Source organism: Chlorocebus sabaeus, chromosome 9, assembly GCF_047675955.1.
Source record: "Chlorocebus sabaeus isolate Y175 chromosome 9, mChlSab1.0.hap1, whole genome shotgun sequence".
NCBI classification, from domain to species: Eukaryota; Metazoa; Chordata; class Mammalia; order Primates; family Cercopithecidae; genus Chlorocebus; species Chlorocebus sabaeus.
Genome location: NC_132912.1, coordinates 99,332,517 through 99,350,464, shown reverse-complemented (window position 1 = coordinate 99,350,464; position 17,948 = coordinate 99,332,517). Strand labels below are relative to the sequence as shown.

General features: G+C 42.8%; 1 protein-coding gene across 1 annotated transcript in view; it reads left to right on the top strand.

Moving 5' to 3' along the window:
* PIK3AP1 (phosphoinositide-3-kinase adaptor protein 1) overlaps positions 1-15,062 on the top strand; it is a 127,916-nt gene extending 112,854 nt beyond the window's left edge. The window contains exons 15-17 of the mRNA XM_007963708.3: positions 4,553-4,623; positions 6,172-6,290; positions 12,726-15,062. Of these exons, the coding sequence (XP_007961899.1) occupies positions 4,553-4,623; positions 6,172-6,290; positions 12,726-12,783 (248 nt within the window). The 3' untranslated portion in view covers positions 12,784-15,062. The remainder of the gene's footprint in view (positions 1-4,552; positions 4,624-6,171; positions 6,291-12,725) is intronic.
* The last annotated feature ends 2,886 nt before the right edge of the window (positions 15,063-17,948 follow it).

The following is a 17,948-nucleotide window of genomic DNA, read 5'->3' as shown; positions in this document are numbered from 1 at the left end:
TGTATAGATGGGGTATTTGTGACCCAGAAAGAGATAGAATTTTGCCCAAGGTTACATAGCCAGTGAATGGCAAAGGTGCGAGTAGATCCTAGCTCCTTTCTCTTTCAGGTGAATGCTTCTGCCATCATTACCTGTCAAAACAGACACACAGCCTATCACATGACCGCCTGGGAAGTCTAGTCTGGACGGAGGAGAAAACTTCCCCTTACTTAATGGGGGTGATCATTTGTATGCAAAGCCGACTGGGAGCAATTTGAGAATTCTGACAAGTTCAGGAATGGGAGAGATGTCCTCAGGGATCACAAGTGGCAGAAGGAGCAAGGGACAGCTGGCTATCTCTGTCTCTCAGACCTGTGGAAGAGGAGAGAAGTGGTAGAACCCTCTCAGGGTGAGGACAGTGCATTCCAGGGTTGGTGAGGAGAGTGACAGCTGGAAATTTAACGAGACAAATGCACTAGTTTCAAGTTCAGAGTAATTGAACAGATTTTGTGTATACGTTTTTTGGGGGATAGCCTGGGGTGAGGAGAAGATGGGAGGAATAAACTGTACTTTTCCCCTTGTGCAGTGGTTTAGTACCCAGGGTTGGCTGGTTAGAAAATGTTACTAAATGACAGACCAATGGATTTTACTCTACTTTGTGGCTGTGGTCTGCACTCAGCCCGTTATACAGTTTCCATTATCTATTGCCATGCAGTAAACCATGCCACAACATAGTGACTTAAAACAACCCTTTATTTATGCCTTATCCTACAACTTAAACAGGACTCAGTGGGATGGTGGTTCATCTCTCCTCTGTGGCATCGGCTGGGGTCACTCATGAGTCAGCATTCAGCTGTAAGCTCTGCTTGGGCTGGAACATCCAAGGAAACCTCTCATCCTCCAGGGCCTCTCTACATGTGGCCTTTAATTCATAGCCTTTTATATGGCAACAAGATCTGTAGAGGGAATAGGCCAAAAGGAAAAGCCCCAGTGTGCTAGTGCCTATCAAGCTTTGGCTTGCATCACACTTGCTAATGCCATATTGGCCAAAGCAGGTCATGTGGCTAAGCTAGAGCGCGGCAGGGGGCAGGAGCATACAAAGGTGTGGATCCTGGGCGGGGGGGGTTGACTGGGGATCACTAGGGGTTAGTCTTACCATCTTGAAATGGATAACGGTGCAGATAGCTGCTTCCGTTAATCAAATGCTTACTCTTTGCATGCCCTGTGCCAAGCATGTCACCATATTTTCGGGTTCATTTTATATAACAATGCTATGAGTTTCTAGATAAGAAAATGGAACAGAGAGGGTAGGCGACTTGCCCCAAGTCTCTTGGCAAGCAAGCAGGGGGTGTGGGATTCACATCCATATCTTCCTGTGCTTTCAACTGTGGGGATGTACTGCCTTCGAAATAGAAACAGTTCCCATGGCAGGGAGGGAGAGTGAGGATGGCCCAGCTTATCCACCAACTGCCCCTTAACCCCCTGAGTCACACCCTTAAAAAAGCACTGTTTGTATTATGGTGCAGCTGTCGTCTCTTGGGAACCATGGAAAAACAGTTGCAGGTTAAATCTGGTTATAACTAAAAATTCAAGCACCAGATACTAGTGTTATGTTTAAGAGAACAAAAATGTCATAACAGAAAGGTTGTTGACCTCCTAGGTTGTCTGGCCCAAGTTTCTTTTTTCTTTCTTTCTTTTTTAAAACAAACTCTAATTTCAAGTGTAACCAAGGTTCTTAAGAATCATAGTATACTTTTATATGGTCATTTTTTTCTCTCACTCATTGATCCACCAAATACTGAGGACAGCTCTGTGTATACTGAGCTAGGCTGTATGCTAGAGAACCAAAGATGAAAAAGAACCAGAGCCTGTCCTTAGGAGGCTTGTAATGGAGGAGAGAAAGTACAAGAGTAGCATGGCATTAGATGCTTGTCCGGTACTTCTCCCCTGATGGTAGAAGCCTACCAAGGGGTGGGCACTGCCCCCCTTCCCCCTGGCAAGTGTGAAGATGATGGGAGCTGAGGTGACAGTCTCCTAACAACTGTGCAGCCAAGAAGGGATTTGGGCAAGCAAGTCATCAGCCTGGAGAGGAGGAGAGCCAGGGCCAAGGTTCAGAGCCAAACACTGGGATTGAAGATTTAAGAATGCCAGCAGAAGGGACAGGGGGAACTGATGGCTATGAGTTTCCGGAGTCATGGAGCCGGTGCCTGTGGCAGCTTTATTACTTCTTGCTAGTAGATAAACTTCAAAAGGATTATGGCTCATCATAAGGGAATGTGATGGACAATGAGGAATGGCATGGGGAGGCTTAGCCACAAAGGGATGGGGTCCTGTGGGCCCGAGGGGTTACTTTTAGTTGGGGGAATGTGGGAAGGTTTTGATAGCATTTGTCCTGAGCCTTAGAGACTGAGGAGGTTTTAAACTTGTGGACAGGAGTGGGCTGTGGGCTGGGAAGAGTAGGGAGAAAATGCCTGGTCCTTGAGCAGTGTTACGTATCGGTAACGAGTAGAAAGTGACAGGATCACATGTTCCTTTTTTTTTTTTTTTTTGAGACAGAGTCTTGCTCTGTCACCCAGGCTGAAGTGCAGTAGCATGATCTTGGCTCACTGCAATCTCTGCCTCCCAGGTTCAAGCAGTTCTCTGCCTCAGTCTCCCAAGTAGCTGGAATTACAGGCACCCGCCACCACGCCCAGCTAATTTTTGTATTTTTAGTAGATACGAGGTTTCCCCATCTTGGCCAGGCTGGTCTTGAACTGCTGACCTCGTGATCTACCCGCCTCGGCCTCCCAAAGTGTCGGGATTACAGGCGTGAGCCACCGCACCTGACTCATGTTCCTTAATAAACAAATTCTGCATCCCCTGGATTATAGAAACATTTTGACATATTATTTTAAATTTAAAAATCTGCCCCCCAAAAAGAATTTAAAATTATAATCTTAACCTGCTCTATTCAAGCTAACATCTAAATTAATTCGCTCAAAGTTGATATCAGAATGCAGTCAAAACTATTTTTTGACTACCTATAAACTTACATGACCAGGAGCTATTTGAAGTGGAAATTCAGCAAACCTAAGATCTTGACTGTGTTGTTAGTGAGAATATTGGAAAATTAAAGTTAAGATCTCCTTGTTTTTGTTGATTAACTCTTACTCTTTCTTCTTCTCTGCTAGATCACCATGTGCTGGGACTTAAAATGCTGTGCTGTCCAGTATGGTAGCCACTGGCCACATGTAGTTATTTAAATTTTTAAGTTAATTACTACTAAATAAAATTTAAAATTCATTTCCTTGGTTGCACTAGCCATGTTTCCCACTTGCTACCATATTGGATAACGCATAATAAAAGATGCCTTGAAAGTTCTATTGGATGGTGCTATTCTAATGATGCAGGTGATAAATTCCCAACTGAAAAGCCTCAAGTACCTAAACTCACACAGTCACAGTTCTGACCATGAACATAAATTATACTTTTGAGGGCTGGGCATGGTGGCTCACACCTGTAATCCCAGCTCTTTGGGAGGCCAAGGTGGGTGGATCATGAGGTCAGGAGTTTGAGACCAGCCTGGCTAACATGGTGAAACGCCGTCTCTACTAAAAATACAAAAATTAGCCAGGCGTGGTGGCATGTGCCTGTAGTCCCAGCTATTTGGGAGGCTGAGGCAGGAGAATCACTTGAACCTGGGAGGCGGAGGTTGCAGTGAGCGGAGATTGTGCCACTGCACTCCAGCCTGGGTAACAGAGCAAAACTCAGTTTTGGGGAAAAAAAAAATTATACTTTTGAGTGTGTACTTTGCATTTTGTTTTGTGTCAAAGGGTCTGGCCGCTTATTACAAGGCATGTCTGCATGGGTGATACATACCCGTTTGCTAGAATTCCTAAGTAAAAAACTACAGCAACAAAGTTAGTTTGCAGATTTTAGAAAAACCACTGAAGAGCTGAGAATCAGAACACCTTTGCTGTCTTGTCCTTCAATTTGGAGCACTAATATCAAACATGATTTTCATAGGGGTTAAATGGCAATCACATTTTCAAAGCCCTCAGTCAATGGTAGCAGTAATGCCAAAGTTAGTCATCAAAAAGTGAATAATTTTTTTCATGCTGAAAGAAAAACTGAACTCTAAAAAAATGGTATAAGGCTGGACATAGTTGCTCACACTTGTAATTCTAGCACTTTGGGAGGCTAAGGCAGGAGGATCACTTGAGCCCACGAGTTGAAGACCAGCCTGCGCAACAGAGTGAGATCCTGTTGCTACAAAAAAAAAAAAAAAAGAAAAGAAAATTGGCTAGGCATGGCAGCACACACCTGTAGTCCCAGCTACTTAGGGGGCTAAGGCAGGAGGATTGTTTGTGTCCAGGAGTTTGAGGCTACCGTGAGCTGTGATCATGCCACTGCACTCCAGCAAGACCTTGTCTCTAAAAAAACAAAAAGTATAAGATGGCCAAAGTTTGAAGAACCCCATACTTACAGCTTATGTATTATTTATATCAATAAAACTAAGTAAGTGCTAGAGTTCTCTATTTTATTTTAGCCTGAAAGAATCCTCAATCCGGCTGATTTTTTTTCTACCCTTTAGGTAGCACGAGTAACCGCTCCAGCACCCGGAGCCTCCTCAGTGTGAGCAGCGGGATGGAAGGGGACAATGAGGTGAGAGCTGGGACTCCACCCCACCTATCTTGTCCTAGGGGTCGTTTCATCGCAAGAGATAGAAACCCAAGTGAAAGGAGCCAGACACAGAAGGTCATATATTGTAGGATTCCATTTATATGAAATGCCAGAGTGGGCAAATCCACAGAGACAGTTTGCAGATTGGTGGTTGCCAGGGCTGGAGGGAGGAGGAATGGGAAGAAACTGCTTAATGGGGACAGGGGTATTAGTCAGGGTTCTCTAGAGGGGGGTGTGTGTGTGTGTGTGTGTGTATGTGGCGTTTATTAAGTAGTATTAACTCACACAATCACAGAGTCCCACAATAGGCTGCCTGCAAGCTGAGGAGCAAGGAAGCCAGTCTAAGTCCCCAGAACAGGAGAACTTGGAGTCCAGTGTTTGCGGGCAGGAAGCATGCAGCATGGGAGAAAGGTGTAGGCTGGGAGGCTGAGCCAGTCTCTCCTTTTCACATTGTTCTGACTGCTTTATATTCACTGGCAGCTGACTAGATAGTGCCCACGCAGATGAAGGGTGGGTCTGCCTCCCCCAGCCCACTGACTCAAATGTTAATCTCCTTTGGCAACACCCTCACAGACACACCCAGGATCAATACTTTCCATCCTTCAATCCAATCAAGTTGACAGTCAGTATTCACCATCACACAGGGTTTCTTTTTGGGATGAAAATGTTTTAAGACTAGATTAGATAGAGGGTACACAACATTATAAATACACTCAATGCCACTGAATTGTCCACTTTAAAATGGTTAAGTTTATGTTAACTTCACCTCAATAAATAGAACAGAAGGAAAGAAAGGAAGGAAGGAAATAGACAGCTGGAAATCCACTCTTACTAGTGAAACCAAAAGGGGCATCTGTGGGAAGGAGCCGATGAGTCTCAGGGGATCCAGGGTTAGAGGCCACCCTCTGGGGCTGGATTAGGAGCTGCAGGACCTGCCAGAGGGAGCCAGGGTCACTGTTCTGTGTGTCCCAGGCCCAAAAGTTCTTTGGTCTCTGCTTCTCCGCACACGTCCGCTTTCTTTCCCCTCACACTGCTGCCTTCTACTTCTCCAGTCCCCTGAGTCCACTAGGCCTCCGAGCAGGGAGTAAGTTGCTGCTTTAGGTTGAGACCCCATTCCAAGTTGGCTCAATTTGGGACATGTGTCTAGCTTGATCCAGGGACCAGTGGCTGGGACAAGCAGGAGGGGCCACATGGGTCACTGCCAACTCTGAAGCCTTCTGAGAAGGGTCCTTAGGTGGGCATTTCTAAGAAGCTTCCACCTGATGCTGATGCTGACCAGCCACAGGGCACACTTTGAGTAGCAAGGAATTAGAATTCAGGCAATTAATGATCATTGGGGCCAGACTGTCTTCCTCAGTGACTTCAGGAGGAAATGGAAAGCTGCCAGGTATGGCTGGGTTGATTTTCAGTTTGCAAACAACCTTCAACCCCAGCCTAAGGAGGACCAAGGGGCTTTTGGGTTATGGTTGTCCAGCTGTGCTGGTTGCTGAATGTAGTTTTCGCCTTTCTTTCTCATCTTGTTTGCTGTAGGATAATGAAGTCCCTGAGGTTACCAGAAGCCGCAGTCCAGGTCCCCCACAAGTGGATGGGGCACCCACCATGTCCCTTGAGAGACCCCCCAGGGTGCCTCCGAGAGCTGCCTCACAGAGGTAACATCAAAACTGATATGAAATTTTTCCCTTATCTCTGAATCCTAGGGGAGAATAGGACTTGGAAACACCTAAGATGACTAAAGAATAAGCACAGAGCTGGGCGCAGTGGCTCATACCTGTAATCCCAGCACTTTGGGAGGCCAAGGCGGGTGGATCACAAGGTCTGGAGATCGAGGCCATCCAGGCTAATACGGTGAAACTCCATCTCTACTAAAATACAAAAAATTAGCTGGGCATGATGGCACACACCTATAGTTCCAGCTACTCGGGAGGCTTAGGCAGGAGAATCGCTTGAACCTGGGAGGCAGAGGTTACAGTGAACTGAGATCATGCTCCACACTGCACACTAGTCTGGGCAACAGAGCAAGACTCTGTCTCAAAAAAAAAAAAAAAAAAAGAATAAGCACAGAGCTAACTGAAATGCCTGCTCCATTGGACATATTTTAATGTGGACCCTTCATTAATTAAGTGATGCATTATTTAGTTGCAAATACTTTAAATAGCAAATGCAATGTTTTATAAATGAAATACATTGAAAAATGTCAACTTTTAAAATACTTTTTATCCATTTGGCTAGAATTCAACTCTCCAATAACTAATTCCCTTGGCTGGACTGTAGGGACAGTGCCTTTTGGGGAACAGAAAATATGAAGGAATTGGAAATGAAAATGCAGGTGACAGGCCATATCGTATGGTGGTGGGAAGCCTGATTCTAGAGCCCCCCTACCTGGGGTCAAGTCTCCAGCAGCTGTTTGCAAACTTGCAAGAACTATTTAACTTTAACTTTCATGTATTTCAATTTCCCTTTTTTTTTTTTTTTTTTTTTTGAGATAGATTCTTGCTCTATTACCCAGGCTGGAGTGCAGTGGTGTGATCTCGGCTCACTGCAACCTCCGCCTACTGGGTTCAAGTGATTCTCCTGCCTCAGCCTCCCAAATAGCTGAGATTACAGGTACCTGCCACCATGCCCGGCTAATTTTTGTATTTTTAATAGAGACAGGGTTTCACCATGTTGACCAGGCTGGCCTCGAACTCCTGACCTCAGGTGATCTGCTCGCCTCAGCCTCCCAAAGTGCTGGGATTACAGACATGAACCGCCATGCCCAGCCTCAGTTTCCTTGTCTATAAAATGGGAATAATAACAGAACTTTCTGCAGAGTCATAAGCATTGAGTTTTTGGCCTATAGTAAGAACTCAGCAATATAAGTGATTTTTTATTTTATACAAGAGAGGAGTTAATATCTAGAGATTTGGAGATGAGCATTAGACCAAAGAATTTGACTAATTTACTAGACTCTGATGTATGCCTTTGTTTATATGATACTTGGGCCTCTGGTAGGAACCTTTTTATGGTCTGGTCTTGTGGAGTACGGAAAAAGTGGTCACAGCTAGCTGTGAGTCCACAGATGCAGAAAGGAGCCCTTGGGAATAAAAGCCAAGGCCTGTCTTAGGAGTTAATTCTTTGATGTTTAAAATAAAATGGTCATGTGTTGATGGGGCATAAGGAAGGAGGAAGCTTTTCTTCAACCAGGGTTTTGGTTTGGTTTTTGCATTTTGAAACTTTTAGATGAAGCTCATCAGTGGAATTTGTTGAGAAAGTGCAACAAGGAGGCCTTTCTTCTGGTTTTCTGGAAAGAGAAGCTGGCTCTGTGCTAAGGATCTTTCCATTTCTCCCTTTGCTATTTATCACTTTCCCACATGCTCACAGCAACATTTGTGTGTTGGCACTTGCTACTCAAACATTGCCCAGGCCCAAGCTGTGCCACATCCACCGGGCACGCCTCCCTGGTGTAGACTGGAGGGCATGGATTAGAATATTAGTCCTGGAAGGAAGCTTAGCAGCAATCTAGTCCCATCACATGAATTTGCATTGTGCTCTGTTGCTTGAAAATTATTACATAGTTGGTGATTGGAGGGCTTACCAAGAGCAGTGATGGTGATAAATGCTGTTATTTATTGAAACTTACTATGTGGCAGGTATTCTGTTAAACATACTAAATGCATTATCCTGTTTAATTCTGTCCACAATCCTAAGAGGTAGGTATTTAGTGTTATCCCATTTTGCAGATGTAGAAACTGGGGCTTGAGATTGGGTTAAGACTTGCTCTGTGTGGCACACCTACCAGACTTCATCTCATAGGCATTGTTTTACACCTATCCAAGAAAGTCTAAGTATTAGAGGAGGAGGTTCAAGATCCAAGGCCTTTTATTCCTGAAGGTTGAGGACTTTGAAGGCAGTTGTCTAAATGTACCAAGATAAAAGAGTTGTCAAGTTTGAAACTTTAGCTATAAAATTTCGGTGGGATTTTGTTAACAGAAGAGAAAGAGAAAACAACCAGGGAAACAGGTTCCAAAAATTAAAGGATAGAAACTAGGAAGCATGTAACTTTGTAAAAAGAGATGGTGGTTGAGTTGTTTGGGGAGTCTAGAAGCATGTTATGATAGAGATGGGGAGAGAAAAGGAGGAAAACATTTTTTGCTAAAGAAATAATGTTTACAAAGCAGTTTGTAATTGATAGAACTTAGGGTTTGGGTGCATTTTTGGTGTGAAAAAAGATGTGTGAGTACGCAATTTTCACAATAAAATAAGGAGATATTTAAGCAGATAATAAAATGGGTCTCTCTCCAGAATGGCTTCAATGCTTGACCTGCTTACAGACAGGATTGAAGACTGGCGTTGGTGTCCTAGACTCCACTGTCAGATCTGGGAATCAGCATCTCTTCTCTGCCTGTGTTCTAACCTCCCCGCTAAACCGTGGCCCAAACCAAACAGCACTGGTGGTACAGCCTCCATCCCACTCCATCCCAGTTCTGGTCCATGCTTCTGCTCACTCTACATGTTGTCCCACAGCTTGAATTGCCACCAGCAGACAAAGACCCCAAGTCTCCATCTCCATTTCAGCCTTCTCTTTCCTACAGTTGACTGGGGATCTTCACTCAGGGACCCCGCCAGTATCTCAAACATAGCCTGTGCAAAACTGAACTCATCGACCCACCTACCATTCTCTACCCCAAACTGCCTTCTTCTCATGAGTTCCCAGCCTGAGATAGTGGAACCATTCTCTCCCTTCCCTAAGCCCCAAACCTGGGAGTCATCCTTGATCCCTGCCCCCCTCGCAGCTCTCATATCCAGTGTGTCTTCAGGCTCTGTCCATTCTGCTGCTCTTTCAGCTGTTAGATCCACCCTCTTTTCCATCTGCTAGCACCTAAGTTCATTCTTGAAGACCCACACTTACCTCCTTTCCTCCAGTCGCTCCCTCCTCCACATTGCAGTCAGAGTGCCCTTTCTAGAACAGGAATAGCTGATGATGCCATTGCCTGGCATACAAGCCTTCACATTTAATTCTGTGTATTTCAGCATTCTTCGGTTCTGCCTAGCTCAAGTCCTACCCCTCTCCTGTATTCACCAATGCTCTGCCACTCTGTACTGTTTCTTTGCCCAATCTGTTGCTTTTGCCTGGAATGCTGTCTTCCTCCTCCCTTCTACTCTCTGCTTAGAAAATTCCTATACATCCTTTAAGACTCAGTTCAAACATCACCTCCTCTGTGAAGCCCTCTCTAATGTTCCCATGCAGAGTGAATCTTCTTTTGGTTTCTCAAGCACTCCTATTATATTCTATACTCTAATAATACACTCTGTGTTGCAACCCTTGTGTAGATGTGTCTCCTCAATGAATGGTGAACCTGTGAGACACTACTTTTGATTTTTAATTTTTTTCTCCTATCCCTAGTGCCTGGCAGAGTAACTGGCACATACTAGGAACTTAAAAGATATTCACTGTGTTAAGTGAATGGATGGAAGGATAGATTGGTATTATTTGGGTTGGACTTCCGGAGCTCTTAAAAAAGTAGCCATCAAGTCATCTACCACCATATACAGGTGGGTTATAGATGAGTGAAAGGAACTTCACACTCCTGGCCAGGCACAGTGGCTCATGCCTGTAATCCCAGCACTTTGGGAGGCCAAGGCAAGTGGATCCCTTGAGCTCAGGAGTTTGAGACCAGCCTGGGCAACATGGCAAAACCCCATCTCTACAAAAAAAAAAAAAAAAAAAAAAATTAGCTGGGTATGGTGGTGTGTGCCTATAGTCTCAAGTACTTGAAAGGCTGAGGTGGGCAGACTGCTTGAGCCTGGGAGGTTGAGGCTCAAGTAAGCTGTGATTGCGCCATTGCACTCCAGCCTAGACGACAGAGTGAGACCATGTCTCAAAACAAACAAACACTATAATTACAGGTCTAAAATTATGAATAAGTTTCCTTGAGATGTAGCTTCCAATCTTTAGCTGGAGTTGTTCCTCAGAATGAAACCTAGAGAGGGTATGCCCATAGGCTCACTCCAACTGCAGAGTGTGGCAGCAGAAAGAGGAAGAGGGGCTGGGAGGAAATCATGGCTGTCTTTGTGGTGGAAGATAAAATGTAAGGCTCATGAGGCATAACTGGGCAACAGATTTCAGAGTAGATCTTTAATCATCATTATTATATTATTAGCTTTACTTGCTGAGTGCCTACTCCAAGCCACAAACTGCTACCTACTTTCCTACTGTCATGGTAGGGATCAGTACCTCTGTTTGGCAGATGAGAAAACAATTTCAGAGGCGCTGAACTTGCACACACAGAGATGTATGCATAAATGTCTATGCTATATGTTCCTATAGGTTCTGAATCTCCCCCATCAAAACACTCTGTAGAGTTTCCTGATTTTTGCCTATTGTCCGTCTCATCCACACACTTGTAACATCTTGAGGGCCTAATCCATGACCACTTTACTTGCTGTTATATCCCATACCCAGAAGTAGATATAAAGTAAATTAGTGTTTGTTGAAAGAAAGAAAGAGTGAAAGAAAGATGGTAGAGAGGCAGGCAGGCTAAATTTGCTCAGGTAAAAGTGGTATCGTGTCCTTCGGCTTTCTCCTATAACCCCAAGCTCACAGGGCAGGCTGAAGAGACAGAAGGAGACCATCCTTTTGTTTACATGGTATGAAGCTCAGTCACTCAGTGACAACCAGACAAAGCCATCTAATCCTGGGACTAGGGCGGGACCTCCCAAGGTTGTCTGTGATTCTTATTTTCTGCTACTGCCTCCCTCTTTTGCTCCTGAGGCAGCCCCTCTTTTCCCAACTCTGTTGTCATTTCCTTGACCTACACAAACCTTGCATTCAAGAGACATTTAGTACATATTTACTCATTGATTCGATCAATCCTCAAGTATGCAACTCCAGGGTAGCACAGTTCAATTATAGCACCTAACAAAGCTCTTTTCCTTATTGACTTGCTTCCAAGGGAATTAAATATTGGTTTTACAGCACACACGTGGAAATGCCATCTGTAATCCTTGAACCTGTCTGTAAATAGACTCACCCTAGTCTACCTGGAACGTCATTTAAGACTGTTCAAAAACCATAGAGTAACATGGAGGGAAGTTTCCAGGAAGGCAGATGCAGAGTTTGGATAACAGTTATCCCATGAGGAAGCAGTCGTGAGAAGCAGGCTTTGGAAATTCCAATTCCTCTCTCAACAGATCTCCCTACCACAGTGTGTCTCCTGCGTGGCTATTAGAATTGGTGGAGTTTTAAAATCTAGGTTTCATTATTATTTAGGTATGGCAAAGTCAACAGCTCAGGAGACAACTGCCATTGAAAAGATAGTTTGATATACTCACAGATCCCAAAAGAGGGGTACATCACCCCATAGGGGGCTACATGGGGAAGCATCAGGGCCAGTAAGGAGGCAGAGGAGCAGGGGAAAATGTGGACAAGAGCTTTTATTGTGGTTTCCATGGGTGAGGCTGGGTAAGATTTAGAATTGGCTAGTTTGAATAATTTCATTGGCTCTGAGGCATTAAGGGCTGACCCTCGTTGTCTGGTAACTGGCCCTAGGGTGACAAGGGCAAGTGGATGGTGGCCCCATAAAGTGGAGTGTAAAAGCCCCATAGAGGAGGTGGTTGGGGCATGCATCTGGACTGGTTGGTTTACATATGAAAGGCGTGTTTAGCACTGGAAGGCAGGTAGCTTGTTTTCTGTTTCTAGGAATTAGCATATCCTGGGAGGGGCAGTCTCTCCAGGGTCAGCAAGGCCCCAAGATGGCAAAGTATCAGATAATGAAAGGGTTAGTGAGTACAACTGGTTGGGGAGGGAAACTATTCAAAAGCTTTGCGGCTTGAGTCCTATCCTCTAGAGCTTAGAATGCAATGGGTCTGGATGGATCCTTGGAACTGGTATTTTTAAAAGCTCCACTGGTGTTTCTAATGTGCCAGCAGGATTGCAAGCCACAGCTAGCATGTGTGTCACTCAGACATTCATATGTGTGTCCTGTCTCATTAATTGAGGATTGTGTCCTTTGCATGGTATACCAAGTTTGCAACAAACTGTGCATTCCTAAGAACTATTTAATCAAATTAGTTTTTAAATAGAGTTGCTTTATCTTTCATTTCAGGCCTCCGACCAGGGAGACCTTCCATCCTCCTCCACCTGTTCCACCCAGAGGACGCTGATTCCACCTCCTAAAACCTGCCTACTTCAGGACTTTTAAGATTCACAGTCTTCAGCCTGTTAATGATGTCTTCATGTTGAGTTTTACGGCATGACTGTTGACCTTAAGATCAGTCTCGTTGCTGACAATATTGCAGCCCTGCTGGTTTGGGCTTGCCTCGAAGACTTTATTAAGGCATGAAGAAGTGAAAAACTAAGGGCTTTATTCACCATCACCAAGTATATTGAACCATATACTTAAAAAGGATGAAGACTTAATTGAAATACTTACCTCTAATTTGCTATATCAGAAGCCTAAAAAGAATGATCATAAATGTACTTTACCAGTGATTTTACTGAAATGCACTTATATTAGTCTTTATGTATTTGCTAGTTCAGCCTCATTTCTAGAAGAGGTTATAATGTAAGATTTGTAGTATTCAAGTAAGAAGATAAGTGACCTAATTTTAAAATAATTCTTCTACTTTTCTGTATATTCAGCAGAGTATTTAAGTGCTAGGGCTGGTCACACACAACAAATTGAAAAAGACTAGACAGTGATTAGTACAAACTCCTCTTATACAGAAGGCAAATCTGAGGTTCCACAGAAGTCTGGAACCAAGACTACTCAGTTGGTTAAATAACAGTTAGTCTAGAATGGGCCTGCTCGTTGTAGGTCACCACATTTTCTATCTCCAAATAGCCAGCTCCTCTCTCCCTCAAGAAATGCCCAGATGTAGAAATTCATCAGTGCCTACTGGTCTTGCAGAATTTTCCATCTTCCATATCTCCCAGGGATAAGACTACCAAATTTGTTTGTTTTCTTTTCAATTTGGGAATTTATACTTCACTATGGTTTCAACACAGTTATGTTTCCAGAGAACATCTAGAAGTGGTTGGAAACCAGAAGCTGGGGATTCCCAGGACCCCACTTAGTGCTCTGTTTCCTTTATAGGTTTTAGTTCTGGTCATAAAGAGAGAGAGGAGGACCTTTGACTTTTTCTTTGTTGAGGGTTCTGAGGAGGAAAAACAAACCTAAAATAGAAATACAGTCAACCTTTCAAATCCATGGGTTCTGTGTCCGTGGATTCAACCAACCTTGGATCAAAAATATTTGAAAAACAATCTACAAAGTTTCAAAAAGCAAAACTTGAATTTGCTGCATGCCAAGAACTATGTTGAATTCATGTAAATGCAGTGATGTGTAGGCATTGTATTAGATATTATGAGAAATCTAGAAATGATTTAAAGCATACAGGAGGGTGTGTGTAGGTTATATGCAAATACTATGCCATTTTATATACGGGACTTGAGCATTTGTGGATTTTGATATTGGGGGATCCTGGAACCAATCTCCATGGATACCAAAGTACCACTGTAGTTATCTATTTTTTACATACTTACTATTACCATCATGCTTGGTAAATCCATTTTTGCATAGAATGTGGAGCCTTAACATATGTCATGAATTTGGAGTCCCTGGCACATACATCTACCTTCAAATCGGAGGTCCTTAATGATGCCTAAACATACAGTAAAATTAGAATCAGAACTATTCCTTTAAAAAATACTCGAAATGTGTTTGTTTCCCATGGGGTTATTCTCTATCCCACACAAAATTTAAAAATCCACATTAATGATCCATTTAAGTACAGTTTTATTAGGTCCTTTTCTAATGATTAAAGGTTCTTTCTCAATTTCATTCCTCAGTCCTGCAAATAAGGACTCTTACTGAAGAGTACTGAAAGAAGGACTCTTAACAGCTTCTGGAGTCTTGGGTTTTGTTTTTGTTTTTTGACATAAAATACACTATTGGCCATGTCCATCACGAGAGTGTTTATAGTAATTAATTACCTTGCACAGGGCCTGGCACTTAGTAGCATTCTGCAAATGTTCCCTCAGTGGTCCTTTTACTCTCCTTGTCACTTATTTTGGAGAAATAGAGGCACGTGAGATAAGAAGAAGAAGAATTTCGATGTTGGTATGCTTGCCCTTACTGTTACTTATAGACAGTCTCCATCGTAGGCAAATTTGAATTTGATTAAAGAGAAATTTTAAAAATAGGGCTGGGAAAAATATTCAGTAACTGTAAGCTCCCTTTTGGATGCCAAATTTAGAATTTTGTACATTCTCTTATGAACAAGCATTTAGATCGTAACATGGTAAAGCCTATTACCAGCCAATGTTGTTAGCATCTTTGTATGCACATCACTGTTTGTGCAATATATGAATATTTTGTTGCATTGTATTCTTATATAAAAATAAGTAGAAAACATAAAATTGAAATTGCTGATGAGAAGCCTGTGTCTCATGAATGTGATACACTTGGGACATGGATGGAACTGATCAGGAGTGCCAAGTCAAAAGCGGCAGAATCTTAAGCCCTCACTAGTTGTTCCTTTAACATCCAAGATGGTTGGTTATATGTAAAAGAAGAAAATGAAAGAATTTGGATGAAACACTGGGACTGTCTTATCAAAGAATGTCTATAATGATGAGGTGAAAATTTTCATTTTCCAGAAACAGAACTGCTCATTTATAACATAAATATATTCAACTTCCACATACTCAACACATGTGTACACATTTTTAGGAATACATTATGTAACAAAACCATGGATTTCCAATACAATGAGGATCAGAAACAACACTACAAGCTAGGGTTCAAAGAAACCATTTAAGTTTTCTACATATGCTTAGGCAGACAGCTCTGCTGCCACCATCCTTGCCCAAGATTTTACAAGCTGGCTCCATAGAAAGTGAAGCTGTTGGGTATATTCACCACCATTGCCTTTGCCCCTAAGGTAAGTTGGCCTCCAGTTCCTAGGCTAGCACTTTTATTTCATCTTATATTAAAACCTAGGAGCAGATAATCCAACTATATAAGCAACAAAGTATGAAGACTGAGAGACTATTTTTTTTTTTTTTGAGACAGTTTTGCTCTTGTCACCCAGGCTGGAGTGCAGTGGTGCCATCTTGGCTTACTGCAATTTCCACCTCTCGGGTTCCAGTGATTCTCCTGCCTCAGCCTCCCGAGTAGCTGGAATTACAGGCACTTGCCACCATGCCTAGCTAATTTTTCTATTTTTAGTAGAGACGGGGTTTCACCATGTTGGCCAGGCTGGTCTCGAACTCCTGACCTGAAGTGATCCACCCATCTCAGCATCCCAAAGTGCTGACATTACAGGCGTGAGCCACTGTGCCCAGCTGAAGACTGAGAGACTATGAACAAGAGGTTGGTGTTGTAATCTAATAATTTAACTGGACATATTTAATGATGTGAACAGTCTCTAATGCTCTGCCTTAATTACACAAAGTGGTAATATATAGATGACTTCCATGAATATTTTTACAAGTTAAGCCAAGTTACACACTCCCTTTTAGCTTTGTTGTTACAAAAAAAAAAAAAAAGGTTCTAGTCATTCCCATATCACTAGGATTTTTAGATCCCTATCCCATATGCCCCAGGAAGTAAGTTGGTTTTCTGTGTTCCTCCTTCAAAGAATAGTGTGTGGTTTTGCAGCTGGTTGGTGGAGGAAGCATTAGTAACAGATTTATTTCTAAGAAAGACAAGCAGTTAATTTGGATAATTCTAAAAAATTCTTCCTAAACATTAATCCTCAATTTTGAGGGATCTGCCTGTATAAATATTTGCTTTGGTTTGATAAATTGTGCTCTGTTCATTTCCAAGCAAGTTATTAAGAACATAAAATGGTCTTCTTCATTCATTCCTGCTGGCCAGATACTGTGTTCACCAGGGTGGTGAGGGGATGAGTAGGAGGTTGAAAGATATATTCTGAATTCTGAGGCACAACTTGGAATTCATTTTCTCATAAAAATCATAAAAAATACGTTCGTAGGTGTTCTGTGTGGGAAACACGCATGGGGAGAAGACACACACACAATACCTTTAAGGGTAAACAAGCTTTATCCCATGTAAATGGCAATGCAGATATAAGCAAATGATACAATAAGCAAATTGCAATGGGAAGGGAGAAGGAAAAAGATATATGTATAATATACATACATATTTACACTCACCAGACTATGGAGGATTCACCACCAGATTGGGAAGCAACAGCCTGGGCTCCAGAGTCAGCCACTCATCCATGTAGACAAGGAGAGGTCTCGAAGCTTTGGCGCAGTCTGGAACCCTAGCTGTTTTTGTAATGAGTTGTTTGGCATGAGGTCCAGTCATGAGGGCCCTTTGTGACTGGGCTCAAGGAACACAAAAAGGCCAACTTGTTTTTGTGGTTGTCTATTGTTTTTCAATAACTAACGTATAGGAAAAGATTGAAATAGAGATTTATCCGAAACAACACTGGATGAATGTCTCAAAGGGCTCACACAATCCATTCTGGGACTTGGTGACCATTGTTTGTGTCCATGTTCAATTTAGTTCAAATTTAATGTTTAGGCTAGTCGCCAAAGCCCATTTAGGATAAACTTTGCTATCTCTGCAGTAAGAGTTAGCATGGTGTAGGGAAGAGAAGATTGTTTTGGAAGCCAGGAAACCTGGTTTTTTATTTTGGTGTGCTACTTTCTTGACCAGTTCATATAACTTGACTACATTGTTCTATGTTTCATCACCTATGAAGTGGAGAGTTGTGTCTTTGGTAACAGTCTAGGTCCCTTCAACTCTGTTAAGTCTAAGTCTCAGAAAGAGGGTGTGGAATCGCTTTGTCGGAAGAAGCAGGGAGACAGCCTTAGTGGCGTCACCACCTAACTGGCAAGGCTCTTTTTATTATGTGGCACCTGATGTTCTTTGCTCTGTCTCACTGTTATATCAGTTAAAGAACTGAGAGACAGTGAAAGAGGAACCACACAGAGAAACTAATGGCCTTAGTCGCTCTTCAGTCCAAGAACTAAATGTTCTCAGTAATGGCTTCCTAAAGAAAGAACTCAGAGCAATCATGAAGATCCGTGTCTAGAACATTACAGCTAGAACAGAAATGGTGGAGGTGGAAAATGGCAAATAGCAATAGATGAACTGTCCCCTACCCCCACCCTGCTGAAGTACATAACTGGCAAGACAAACATAACAAAGTGGAAGGAAGAAATAGAATTTCAAAGAAAAACTAGCTGATGATGGAAATCAGAAGATACCCTAACACTTTTGTTGTTGTTGAGACAGAGTCTGGCTCTGTCACCCAGGCTAGAATGCAGTGGCACAGTCAGCTCACTGCAA